Genomic DNA, 14,474 nt, shown 5'->3' with positions numbered 1-14,474 from the left:
TGATTTCACAGGAGTGTGCTTGACTTGGAGTTACATTGTGTTGTTTAAGTGATCCCTTTATTTTTGAAAATATATATATATATATATATATATATATATATATATATATATATATATATATATATATATAATTTATTTTTCTCTCCGCAACATTAAAAGGAGTTCTGCTACAACCATCCCAACTACCCATTAAGAGATCAACATATAATCTGAGTTTTACACAGAATACTTAACTCGTTTCTGGTGCCAGCTACGACCATTCTCTGTTCTGAAAACCCTTTTTCAATGGGAATCGTATAATCCAAGAACATGGCATTACATATTTTTAGGGAAACTGAATATATGCACTCACCATAATAAAGTATGCAGGTTTAGTTCATATTTTGATTAAAACATTTACACTTGCAGCCTCTGCCTAGGAACCCCATTTTTATGCAAGTCTTACTGCCACTCCGAATTACTGTATAAACATGGCCATTGCCATCACATTAGAACTAGACTTCAGACATGCTTCCTTGTTTCAACTTTTTTTTTTTTTTTTTTTTGAACGGACAATGGGCAGATATATTAACCTGAAGAAGGCATAAGGAAGTGATAATTGCAAGGTAATAAATGCACCAATCAGCTCCAATATGTAAATTAGCAGTTAGGAGCTAATTGGCTGGTGCATTTATCACCTTGCACTGATCACTGGTTTATCACTTCCTTATACCGTTTCCAGGCTTAATACATCTGTCCCAATATCCTTTCCAATTGGGAAAATAGCAATTAACTATAGTTTCCTAGACAGTGTGAATGTAATTATTAACCTTATAATAAAATAAAAAAAAAAGGATTGAGTCATTAAACTGTATTGATCCATTGCCAATTGTATTCCTCAGTTATAAATTACTAAAGCAAAGCTTTTCAATCATTAATATACAGTGTTTTTAGCTACGGACAGGGTATAAGGACTGCTCATTTTATTTTGGGAACCGCAGCCATAATAATATGCAGAGAAGGTGTAGAGAACATGTTCATTACCAAAATATCAATGATTCCTTGTTAGCACCACACAATAGAGGAGGATGGAGCCAAAAGACTATGGGGTATATGCAATTCACGGCGAATCGCGGCAAATTATCACCGTTTTTTTAATTCAACACAATTAGACAGGTGAATTCCAGCAGGTGGCTGCCGGAATTCACCATATTCAATGAAAAACGGATTCGACATTCCCGCAGTCGAAAAACGGCCGATTTGCCGGATTTTGCCGCGAATTAAAAAAAACCCGGAATAAAATGGCGTGGGGTCCCCCCTCCAAAACATAACCAGCCTCGGGCTCTGCGCCTGATGCTGGTGCAAAAAATACGGGGGACAAAAAGAGTAGGGGTCCCCCGTATTTTATACACCAGCATCAGGCTCCACTAGCTGGACAGATAATGCCACAGCCGGGGGTCACTTTTATACAGCGCCCTGCGGCCGTGGCATTAAATATCCAACTAGTCACCCCTGGCCGGGGTACCCTGGGGGAGTGGGGACCCCTTCAATCAAGGGGGTCTCCCCCCCCCAGCCACCCAAGGGCAGGGGTGAAGCCCGAGGCTGCCGCCCCCCCCCATCCAAGGGCTGCGGATGGGAGGCTGATAGCCTTGAGTAAAATGACAGAATATTGTTTTTTTCAGTAGTACTACAAGTCCCAGCAAGCCTCCCCCGCAAGCTGGTACTTGGAGAACCACAAGTACCAGCATGCGGGAGAAAAATGGGCCCGCTGGTACCTGTAGTACTACTGGAAAAAAAATACCCAAATAAAAACAGGAGACACACACCTTGACAAGTACAACTTTATTACACACTGCCGACACACATGCTTACCTATGTTGACATGCCGACTGCCACAGTCTCCGACGATCCGAGGTACCTGTGAAAAAAATTAGACTCACCTCAATCCAGTGTCCGGGAGATAATCCACGTACTTGTTAAAAAAAACAACACGAACACCCGTACCATGCCGGACTGAAAGGGGTCCCATGTTTACACATCAGACCCCTTTCCCCGAATGCCGGGACACCACGTGACTCCTGTCACTGAGGTCCCTTCAGCCAATCAGGAAGCGCTGCTTCCGTGGCGCTCACCTGATTGGCTGTGCGCGTGTGACCTCAGACAGCGCATCGCAAAGCCTCTCCATTACTTTCAATGGTGGGAACTTTGCCGTCAGCGGTGGGGTTACCCGCGGTCAGCCGCTGATCGGCGGGTGACCCCACCGCTAGCTGCAAAGTTCCCACCATTGAATATAATGGAGGCTTTGCGATGCGCTGTCAGCTCAGACGCGCACAGAGCCAATCAGCAGAGTGCAAGGACGTTGCGCTCGCTGATTGGCTTAAGAGACCTTTCAGTGACAGCTGTCACGGGGGGGTCTCTCTGCATTCGTGGAAAGGGGTCCCATGTGTCAACATGGGACCCCTTTCAGTCCGTGTGGTACGGGTGTCCGGTTTGTTTTTTTGACAAGTTCGTGGATTTACCTCTGGACCATGGATGTGGTGAGTGTATTTATCTTTTCAGGTACCCCTGGATTCTACTTGGAGAAGAGGACCGATGTCGGCGTGTGAACATAGGTAAGTATGTGTGTGTCGACGTATGAAATAAAAGTTTTACTTTCACGGTGTCTGTCTCCTGTTTTTATTTGGGTATTTTTTTTCCAGTAGAACTACAGGTACCAGCGGGCCCGTTTTTCTCCCGCATGCTGGTACTTGTGGTTCTCCAAGTACCAGCTTGCGGGGGAGGCTTGCTGGGACTTGTAGTACTACTGGAAAAAACAATATTCTGTCATTTTTCTCAAGGCTATCAGCCTCCCATCCGCAGCCCTCGGATGGGGGGGGGGGGGGACGGGGGGGGACAGCCTCTGGCTTCACCCCTGGCCCTTGGGTGGCTGGGGGGGGGGACCCCTTGGTTGAAGAGGTCCCCCCTCCCCCAGGGTACCTTGGCCAGGGGTGACTAGGTGGATATTTAATGCCACGGCCGCAAGGCACTGTATAAAAGTGACCCCCGGCTGTGGTATTATCTGTCCAGCTAGTGGAGCCTGATGCTGGTGTATAAAATACGGGGGACCCCTACTCTTTTTGTCCCCCGTATTTTTTGCACCAGGCGCAGAGCCCGGTGCTGGTTTTAAAAATACGGGGGAACCCCTGTCAATTTTTCCCCCGCATTTTTAGAACCAGGACCAGCTCGAAGAGCCCGAGGCTGGTTATGCTTTGGAGGGGGGACCCCACGCCATTTTTTTCAGGGATTTTACCATTCCATCAAAAAAAAATATATATTATTTTTAAAAATATATAAATACTTGTGCCTCCAAAAAAGACAAACCAAGTACCTAATCCCTTCTAATATAAATAGATATGATATTACCAAGAAAAAAAAAAAAAAACCACAAAAAAAACATGTTTTAAATTTTTTTTATTAGTTTCACCCACCAAAGTGTGGCGGATTGAAAATGACGAATTTACTGTCTAAAAGCACTGTTGTCGAATTTCCAAACTTCCATTGAATAGACTTTGGTCGAATTGCAGCATGTGTATCATTGCAAAAAAGTCGAATTTGTCAAAAGTCGAATTTCAAAAAGTCGAAATTTGAAAGTCCATTTTTTTGTCGGAAAGTACTGAATTGCATTGTCGATTTTTTTTTTGTTGGCGAAAAATTCCCGAAATTCTACAATTTTGGGAATTCGACCACAATTGCATATACCCCTAAGTCACTCACCAATAAGTATTTGTATATTCTGTATGGGCAACATAGTCAAAACCAAGATTAGCGCACAAATGATCATTACTACAGTATAATACAGTAAAGGAAAAATTAGGACATTTACAGGAATAAAATATATATATTCAATAAATGTATCCATAAATGTGCAAGAGTCAATGTATTTTAGTGTATATTGTATAGAAGTAACTGCTCCACATATCCCAAAAGAGAAGGCAAATACTGGTTTATTAAAAAATAAAGATTTATGACTGCAAAATCCAGGTCAGCAGAAAAAGGTCCTTGCTCCACCCTTACAGACCCCATGTATGGAGAGAGAGAGAGAGAGAGAGAGAGAGAGAGAGAGAGAGAGAGAATGAGAGAGAGAATGAGAGAGAGAATGAGAGAGAATGAGAGAGAGAATGAATGAGTATATATATATATATATATATATATATATATATATATATATATATATAATATTAGCATATAAAAACATTGCAGCATCAATGGACTATTCATCTTTGCAGTTTCATAAAGATTTTACCAGTATTAGAGCACACAGTCCTGCACACAAGAATGTTTAATACAGTGAGACATATAAAAAGTTCTCATACCATAAATACAGAGAGCAGATACTGGATGTGAAACCATTACACAAGAGTGGTCCTGTATGGAAATATTTACAGGAAAGTATAATGATGTCATGTTTGTGGATAAGGGTCTCATCCTCCCCAAGTACTCTGGCCTCAGCAGCACGTTTCCCTTGCAGGTTCTGCAGTCCTTTATCCCCAAATTCAATTTGTTTGTAATTTCAGTTTCTTAATCTTTATTCTCTTCTCCATCTTGGCGAGTTTCGGTACTTTCTTAGAGGTGGTTTTTACCTCCGGTAACTTCAGTACAATTTCATCATCATCATCTGCATCGTCCAAGCGGACAGATTTTCTCCTTTCCAGAACTGTTGGTGTGCACACTGGTGTTGGGTCCTGAAAAACAAAGACTTCTTTATTACATCTTGTCTGGACCAGTCTGATGTCTGACCCAGAAGTAAATTCCACTCACCTGACTGTTTACAGACAAGTCAGCATCTGACACAGACCGTTTTGTCACCTTCTTATGAGCAGCCTGGAAGATAAGGTAAAAATTATTTAACCCCTCTTAGGGATAAAGGATGTAAATAAATATTTATATTTTTAGCACAGTAAGTTACGTTTCGCTTTACAAGTGGAAACAGTGATAAAACAAAGGTACACTTGCACACAGTTTTGAAGGAACTTGGCAGGGAGGTTGTTACAAACATCTTGGAGCACTACTAACAGATCTCCTATGGAAAGAAGGTTTGCTGAAATCCTTCTGTCTCTTCTTTTAATGCCAGACAGACGCAATGATGTTGAGATACCAGGGCTCTGTGGGGACCATATCTCTTGCAGGACACCTTACTCTTCTTTACGCTGAAGATAGTTCTAAATGACATTGGCTGTATGTTTGGGGTTGTTGTCCTGCAGAATAAATTTGGAGCCAATCAGATGCCTCTCTGACGGTACTGCATAATGGGTAAGTACCTGCATGTATTTACCAGAAATGAGGATGCTCTTAATCCTGACCAAATCCCCAACTCCATTTGCTGAAATGCAGTACCAAACTTGCACAGACCTCCACCATGCTTTACTATCGCCTGCAGACTCATTGAACCGCTCTCCAGCCCTTCGGCAAACACACTGGCACTGTTACAGTCAAATATTTCACATTTTGACACAGTCCAGAGCACCTGTTCTGCACCTGAAGCACTAAGTTTCCCTTGCCCACCACTGTCTACAGTCCTCAACATTGTCCCTTTCGCTGTGCTTTAATGCAGAGAAATACTTATCATGCAAAACCATCAGGGAGGTGTCCTATTTGCTCCAAATTTATTCTGCAGCAGGACGACGGTGCCAAACATACAGCCAATGACCTTAAGAACTCTCTGCAGCGTAAAGAAGAGCAAGGAGTCCTGGAAGTGATATGGCCCCCACAGAGCCCTGATATCTCAACATTAGAGTTTGTCTGGGATTACACGGAAGAGATAGAAAGATTTAAGCAAGCAAACGTTCACAGAAGATCTGAGATCTGTTAGTAGTTCTCCAAGCTGCAAGTAATTAAACGGTTTAAGCCCCCAAAAATGCAAACATACAAGTAGATAGATAAAATGACTGCGCTTGGTGAATAAAGATTATGCTCATCTATAAAAAAAAAAAATATACAGTCAATTATGGCTGTGTGGCTTCCAAAAAATGGACGGGAGACTCGTGCTTAATTTAACATTTAATAAAATGTCAGACACAACGTACAAACATATATAAATATAATGGGCAGTCAAACTTTAGGGAATAGATACACTCTCTCTCATAATGCCAAATTATCTAAAATATACAATATACAAACATGGATACATTCACAGTTCCAATAGTAATTAAGTTTTATTATTACTACTTCTCCACAGGCTCTATTTTAGTTTGTTGCTACAAACTTCTCCAGACAGACGATACAAGTCAATATGTGGCTGTTTCTTAGAAACTGGTTAATAGAAACATAAAAAAGGGATAGAAAATTTTAATATATTTATATATATTTTTTATTTATATTTTACCCCTCTGGACGGTTCAAATTGTAATATCTGCAGCAACGGTATCTCTAGGAATAATCCCAGTGAATTCTGAGGAGCTTTATTTCCAATAATGCAGTCACTCTATAGGCCCATACACACTAGGCGATTTTTGCTCCAATCCCGCAATGACAGACTATTGATTCCATCTTGAATCTGTAAGTTGTCAGGAATGGATTTAACAACTTTAAATTGAGAATTGGCCTCAGAAAAACCCATCCGGTTTTGGCACTACAAAAAGATTTGAATAAAATCCCGTTCTTTTGACAAGTAGGGACCGGCAGAATTACTTCAGTCTGAAGTAACACTTGAATAGTAGTGTCTAATGACTTCGCTTTCTGAGGACACCAAGGAAGGCCTGTCATAAAGAACTATGTATAAATAGTGTATAGTTCAGCGCTCACTAAGTTTGCATTGGTAAATATATTGAATATATTGTGACTTAAATACCATATGTATATAAAAAAATTTTTTTTTAAAGGTCTAAAAAATATACGTGATTTATTTATAAAAAGAATAAATTGTGACAATTTTAAAAGGGTTCAATTAATACCGGTATTAAATCCACACACAACATGTAAGACAAGACAAACATAAAACAATCCCTGTGGGCACACTTGTTCTGCGATTTACCCCACTGGAAGACAGATTATGGGTTGTAGCACAGTCTCAGTAAATTGCACTGATGTTAGAAAGTGCTTTTGATTTATCTGTGTTCATGCAACAGTCTGGTAGATGCAGGGGTTAACACTGGTGTGATTGGTCAGGATCTCTCCTACCATATTTAAAACACAGTCCTGTAGTTTTTGTCCTGTATCAAAGAATGTAGTAAGATACTTGCTGAAGGTGCAGCGCTGGTGCTGTCTGCCGGCAGACACCCGTCCGTCTGGCTCCGTTGTCTCTCACTTCCGGGCGCTGTACGGAGCGTGATCGATTCGTTCCGCGATCTACGCGTTTCACCTAGTAAGGCTTTGTCAGGATTGCGGTGTGATCGATTTCCTGCCCAACGCTGTTTTATAATGCTCCCATGGTAACAGTTTATTTCCGCCCTCAGATGTGCAGGCGGTGGTAGCTTCTTTTGCTTGTATTTATTGGTCAATACATATGACACACAAACGGCACAACACATAAACACACATTTAGAAGTTATTTATCACAATATTCTTATTTCTGATCCTCAGTATCTAGTCACTTCCGCCCACAGGTTGAATGGTGATCCTGGCTTCCTCGCCCCTACTGCGTATTACAATTTTATTTATAGTGTTTAATAGGCATGCATTAGATTTTACCAAGATCACATCTTAGATTTATAGCAATTTTGCTTCTGTGTAGGATAAAAGAAAAGAAATAAAATTCTAATAATAGTTATGCACTAGTGGAAATCCAGTCGTATATATCTAGTGATCTTTGATAATGTATTCAAACAGGATCTGAATCCAATTTTATCCAAATCAGTCTATATACCCAACAGGTTATAATGGGATAAAAAACACCAGATGATAATTAAAAATAGCATTTATTTATATAGCAGGTAGTCCCCGATAACAAATCTTAATGTTATGAGATGTACTATAAGCAGGGAATAGAGAGAATAAATGATTGACATACACTGCAAGTAATATGCTAAGTAGGATGTGTGATTAACTCAGTTGCATCTATATTCCACAATAGATAATAGCTAAAAAGGCTACACTATATCATAAGCCATGTGGAACCCAGTGTACCTCGCAGAAAGATTCAACAATGGTAAGTCTACCATAAATCCTTTTCTTTGAATTCATAGGGGGCACTGGAGTACTCTTGGGATATGGACGGCTTCCATAGGAACAAGGCACTGAATAGTTAAATTTAGAACTCTCCTCCCCTCCATATCCCAGAGTACCTCAGTGTTTTTTACTGAGCCGAACAGGAGCTATAGAGAGGTTGACAATGGAGAATTACATATAACATAACAGACAACAATAAAGTTGACACATAACGTGACTGACAACTAAACAGTTGGCACTATAACTGCTAGAACTTGAAACCTTGAACAAGTCGGTGAGAATGTGTTACCATAAGATCCTCTGAACTTACCACAAACCAGGTAAAACTGCTCTGGGTGGGCGTCCAGTGCCCCCTATGGATTCAAAGAAAAGGATTTACCTGGTAAGTACCAAAATCCTATTTTCTTTTTCATCCACTAGGGGTCACTGGAGTACTCTTGGGACATAGCAAAGTTTCCCCCGTGGGCAGGAGAGCTGTTTGGCACCTGTAACACTAGGCGGCCAAAGCTAGATGCTGATGCCGCTAACGTATCAAACTTAGAAAAGCGCACAAACGTGTGCACTGATGACCATGTAGCCGCATGGCAAAGCTGCGTCGTAGAAGCCCCACGACCAGCTGCCCACGAAGTTCCCACAGAACGTGTGGAATGAGCTGTTACTGATGTAGGCGGCTGTAACCTAGCACGAAGGTAAGCCTGACGAATGGTCAGTTTAATCCATCTGGATAAAGTCTGCTTAGAAGCTGGCCAACCCATCTTGGCAGCATCATAGAGAACAAACAACGTATCCGTCTTCCGAACTGTAGACGTTCGGGATACAAACACGTAATGCGCGTACCACATCCAAGGTTCCAGAATTTCCTGTCAACACAGGAACTACTATTGGTTGATTGATGTGAAATGATGACACTACTTTTGGTAAGAAAGTGGAATCCGCTCTGTCATCATGAAACACCAAATACGGTGGCTTGCATGACAAGGCACCCAAATCTGAAACACGGCTTGCCGAAGCTAAGGCCAGTAGAAAAATTGTTTTCCAAGTGAGAAACTTTATATCCACTTGTTGTAAGGGTTCAAAATATGAAGACTGTAAGAAATCTAAAACCAGATTCAAGTCCCATGGTGCTGTAGGTGGAATGAATGGAGGCTGTACTCTGAGTACTCCTTGCAGAAAAGTGTGTACCGACGGCAATAGAGCCAATAGTCTTTGAAAGCAAATTGACAACGCAGATATCTGCACCTTTAGTGTAGATGAACGCAGTCCTCCATCTAACCCTGTCTGTAGAAATAACAAAAGACGGGATAACTTGAAAGATGAAGTCGGAAACTTCCGATCTTCACACCAAGCTATATATAGACACCAAATTCTGTAATAATGAGCTGCCGTAACCGGCTTCCTAGTTCGTAACATGAATGGTATAACCGATTCTGGAATGCCCGCTCTTCTTAAGAGGGCGGTCTCAACAGCCACCCCGTCAAATGCAGCCGCGCTAAATCGGGGTAAAGGAACGGACCCGGTTGTAACAGGTCCGTACGTAGTGGGAGTGGCCAAGGATCGTCTGCGAGTAGTCCGCGGAGATCCGAGAACCAAGCTCTCCGAGGCCAATGAGGCGCCACTAGTATTACTGTGACGGACTCTCTTGATCCGTTTTAGCAACAGAGGGAGCAGCGGAAACGGTGGAAACAGATACACGAGGCTGTACGGCCACGCGATGGTGAGAGCATCCACCGCCACTGCCTTTGGATCTCACGTTCTGGACACATACTGGGGTGTTTGGTGACTGTGGCGAGATGCCATCAGGTCCACTTGAGGGTAACCCCACCTATGGACCAACATGTGAAACACTTCTGGATTTAATGCCCATTCTCCTGGATGAAAATCCCGACGGCTGAGATAATCCGCCTCCCAGTTGTCCACTCCCGGAATGAACACTGCCGACAATATCACTTGATGATGCTCGGCCCAATTGAGGATTCAAGCTACTTCCCGCATGGCCATGCGGCTTCTCGTTCCTCCTTGTTTGTTGATGTATGCGACCGCCGTCGCATTGTCTGACTGCACCTGAACAGTCTGAGACCGAAGCATGTGCACTGCTTGTCGTAGCGCATTGTAAATTGCCCGGAGTTCCAGGACATTTAAAAACAGCAATCTTTCGTGATCCGCCCAGAGACCCTGGAGCTGATAATTTTGAACTACAGCTTCAACCTCTGATTCTCGCGTCCGTCGTTAGAATTATCCAATTCCAGGCGCCGAACCGTTTCCCTGCGGTTAGATTGTGTACTTTGAGCCACCAGAGTAGAGACACTCTAGCCCGTGGCGACAACCTCACCCTGTGGTGAATCTGCAGATGCGAGCCCGACCACTGTGCGAGCACATCCAGTTGAAAAGGACGTGAGTGAAATCTCCCGAACTGAAGCGCTTCGAAAGCCGCCACCATTGTGCGTAAGAGGCGAATGCACAAATGTACCGAGACACTGCGTGGCTTGAGCACTAAATGTACCAGATGACGAATGACCTGTACTTTCTGTTCTGGTAGGTAAATTCTTTGATTTACCGTATCGAGAATCATACCTAGGTATTGAAGTCGTTGAGACGGAATCAGATGCAATTTCTTGAAGTTGACAAGTCAACCGTGCTGTACCAGTACATTGTACGTTAGCAACACATGTTGGAGGAGCATCTGGTGAGACGGAGCCTTGATGAGCAAATCGTCCAAGTACGGAACCATTATCACTCCCAGGGATCTGAGATGAGCTGACATCACCTTGGTGAATACCCAATGCGCTGACGAGGCGCCAAACGGTAGAGCCTGAAACTGATAATGGTTCTGCCGTATTGCAAACCGCAAGAACCTCTGATGAGGTGGCCAAATCGGAATGTGTAAGTACGCATCCTTGAGATCCAGTGCAATCATGAATTCCTGTGGCTCTAAACCTGCAATTACTGACTGCAGAGATTCCATCTTGAATCTGTAGTAAGTGACGTACTGATTGAGACCCTTTAAGTTCAATATTGGCCTGACAGAGTCATCCGGCTTTGGTACCACAAACAGACTGGAATAATAACCCTGACCTTGTTGGTGTACAGGGACCGGAATCAAAACTGCTGCATGCAGCAGAGACTGAATGGCAATTTGCAGAACCGCCCTCTTGTCGTCCGACACAGGCAGTCCTATCTTGAAAAACCGCAGTGGTGGGAGACATTCGAACTCTATTGTGTAACCTTTTAACACTAAATTGCGGATCCACCCATCTGTGGACGTCTGGAGCCACGCCAACTGGAACGCCTGAAGGCGTGCTTCCACATTTGGAGATCCGAGATTGGCTGGAAGCCCGTCATGCCACTGGCTTGTCAGTGACCTTAGCGTCCCGACGACTGGTGTTGGTTTGTTGGAAACCACGTCCTCGTCTACCAGGCGTGGCTGTTCCTCTGCCACGCCCGCGAAAGGACTGAGGTCTAAAGGATTTGAACGCAGGTCCAGAGTATCTCCGTCTAGGTACTGTTGGAGGCAATGGTAAGAAAACAGACTTTCCTCCCGTGGCCTCAGAAATCCATTTGTCCAATTCAGGACCAAAACAACTTCTCGCCACTGTAAGGTAACGCCTCTATACCTTTTTTGACCTCCGCTTGCTAAGACCGCAGCCAGAGTGCTCGTCGTGCTGTAACTAGCGAGGATGAAAGACGAGAAGTGAGCTGACAGACATCAGTAGAAGCTGTACATAGATAATCAGCAGCTTCCCAGATTTGATCAGCGAGAAGTATAAGGTGATCGTCACTTAAGGCAGACTTGAGTTCTGTTATCCATACCATTAACGCCTTAGTTACCCAAATGCCAACCAACCCAGGTATAAGCAACACTCTTGCTGTATACATGGACTTTAGCATAGCTTCTATTTTACGGTCCGAAGGGTCTTTAAGCGTAGTAGCAGTTGGTACTGGTATGGTTAATTTCTTTGTAAGTTTAGACAGACGAATACACCAATGGCGGATTCTCCCATGTAGCTGTCACAGACTCTGGAAACAGGTAACTAGACTTAAATCTGCGAGGTATAGAAAACAGTTTATCTGGATTCTTTTGTGTTTCTAGTAACATCTTAAGAGATTCCGAAACAGGAAAACACATTGGAGTTCTCCGTCGTTTAGTAAAGACGACCTCATCATTTGTCAGAGGCTCCCCAGTTTCTGTAAACTTCAGAGACTGACACACCGCTCTGATGAGATTATCAATGCCCGGGCTGTCAAAATCGTCACTATCTGACTGCTGGTCTACTTCGCCCTCCTCACAGTCATCTTGCGCAAAGAGGTCTGGCATAGAATAGTCAGAATGCAACATAGCAGAAACAGGTAAATCACAAAGACGACAAATGAAATTTCTCCCTTTTACCCAAAGTGGACTTGGACTTTTGGCAAGGCTGAGAACCCTCCGGTAGTTCTAGCGGTCTCACCCTAGACTTAGTTCTTACCGCTTCCCGCTTTTGTCGAGCGGCAGCCAATTCTGATTGCAATCCAGCCGTAACCTGTGTTAGCATAGCCCATGGAGGGTCCGGTGATGAAACCGGCTTTGTAACCGGAGTCAAACTTGTATTCGTAGCTGAATCCACAAAACATACTGTACATGTGGTAGATCCATCCGGTAACACATTCTTACAGACATGGCAGTGAAACTGCTTTTTTGTTTCTGCTGGTGCCTTACTCATTATGCAGACAGACGACAGAAAATACAAAGACAGACAACTTGCACGACTCAGTAAAATTGTACTAAGGGGTCATAAAATATATATTATATATATATATATATATATATATATATATATATATATATATATATATATATATATATATATATATATTTTTTTTTTTTTTATATTATTATTTATTTATTTATTTTATATCTATCTATATATCTCTGGCCAAGTGCAGTGCACGCCAGTCTATATGAAATCTGATTCCAAATTCCCACTAACACCCCTGCGCCTTCTGTGGAGTAGAGATGTAGTACAGGAACGTCTGGAATCACAACAGGAAGAAACAGGAAGCATGGTTAAAATGGCCCCCCCATGCTTACAGTATAAAACAAAGTGCAGATTATAACTTCCCAAACAGATATAATCAGTGAATATCCTGTTAAAAAAGGCTTAATAGCCTCTCTATCTAATAACCCATGCAGCGTTCTGCTGCTGCTATGGGCACACTCTCCCCCCTCCCCCCCGTACTCCATGTACCGCTATCTATTACACTGAGCCGGGGCTTACCTGCGGGGAGCTGAGGTAGAGGGAGCCGTGGAGCGGCGGCTATGCATGGTGAATGCGGCCGGCGCGGCTCTGTGAGAGGCGGGAGGCAGCACAGCGGCGGTGACCAGGTAGCGGCGGCGGGCCATCACACAGCGGCGGTGTTCCTGGAAGCGGCGACGGGCGGCTACATACCTGGACACCTTGTAGTGAGGGCTATGACGGGGCTTCTTCTGCAAGCTCCGTCCAGCTTCTCATGCAGGTAATCCTGCACGTGACTGAGGGAGCTCTTTTTAGAGAGGCCCGACACGCCAGTAGCTGCTTGTAAGCAGCTTCCACTATCCCGGACCCACGCCTATTGGAAGCGGGGAAGGGATGTGGAAAATGTTGTAAAAAAAAAAATACAAATATTCAAAAAGTAGTGTGGATAACTCCACACAAGCCTTGTTGCTACTATGAGCACAGAAAAACACTGATGTACTCTGGGATATGGAGGGGAGGAGAGTTCTAAATTTAACTATTCAGTGCCTTGTTCCTATGGAAGCCGTCCATATCCCAAGAGTACTCCAGTGACCCCTAGTGGATGAAAAAGAAATCTGGACCTTTACGGATCCCAACCTCAGGCCCATATACACACCTGCTTGCAGGAAGAGGAGAAACTGTCCAGTTGAAACTCCACCGTAGGAAACTTCTTGGATACACACCAAGATACATATTTTTTCCAAATACGGTGGTAATGTTTAGACATTACTCCTTTCCTAGCCTGCATCAGGGTAGGAATAACCTTGTTTGGAATGCCCTTCCGAGCTAATATCTGGCGTTCAACCTCCATGCCGTCAAACGTAGCCGCGGCAAGTCTTGATAGGCAAACGGCCCTTGCTGCAACAGGTCCTCCCGAAGAGGGCGAGGCCTCGGCTCTTCAAGCAGTAGATCCACAAGATCCGCGTACCAAGCCCTTCTTGGCCAGTTCGGAGCAATGAGGATTGCCTGAACTCTTGTTCTCCTTATGAGTTTTAGAACTCTTAGATTGAGTGGAAGTGGAGGAAACGCGTACACCAACTGGAACACCCATGGAGTCACTAGGGCGTCCACTGCCACGGCTTGCGGGTCCCTTGACCTGGAACA

General features: G+C 43.6%; 1 protein-coding gene across 1 annotated transcript in view; it reads right to left on the bottom strand.

Annotated features, from left to right (window-relative positions):
* Window positions 1–3,416: 3,416 nt before the first annotated feature.
* Window positions 3,417–14,474, bottom strand: part of NIFK (nucleolar protein interacting with the FHA domain of MKI67) — a 33,618-nt gene continuing 22,560 nt past the window's right edge. The window contains exons 6-7 of the mRNA XM_063933994.1: window positions 4,777–4,839; window positions 3,417–4,700 (exon numbers count right to left, since the gene is read on the bottom strand). Coding sequence (XP_063790064.1) covers window positions 4,512–4,700; window positions 4,777–4,839 — 252 coding nt within the window. The 3' untranslated portion in view covers window positions 3,417–4,511. The remainder of the gene's footprint in view (window positions 4,701–4,776; window positions 4,840–14,474) is intronic.

The sequence above is a fragment of the Pseudophryne corroboree genome, chromosome 7, assembly GCF_028390025.1.
Source record: "Pseudophryne corroboree isolate aPseCor3 chromosome 7, aPseCor3.hap2, whole genome shotgun sequence".
In the NCBI taxonomy this organism is placed as follows: Eukaryota; Metazoa; Chordata; class Amphibia; order Anura; family Myobatrachidae; genus Pseudophryne; species Pseudophryne corroboree.
This window is presented reverse-complemented; position numbering and strand designations above follow the sequence as displayed.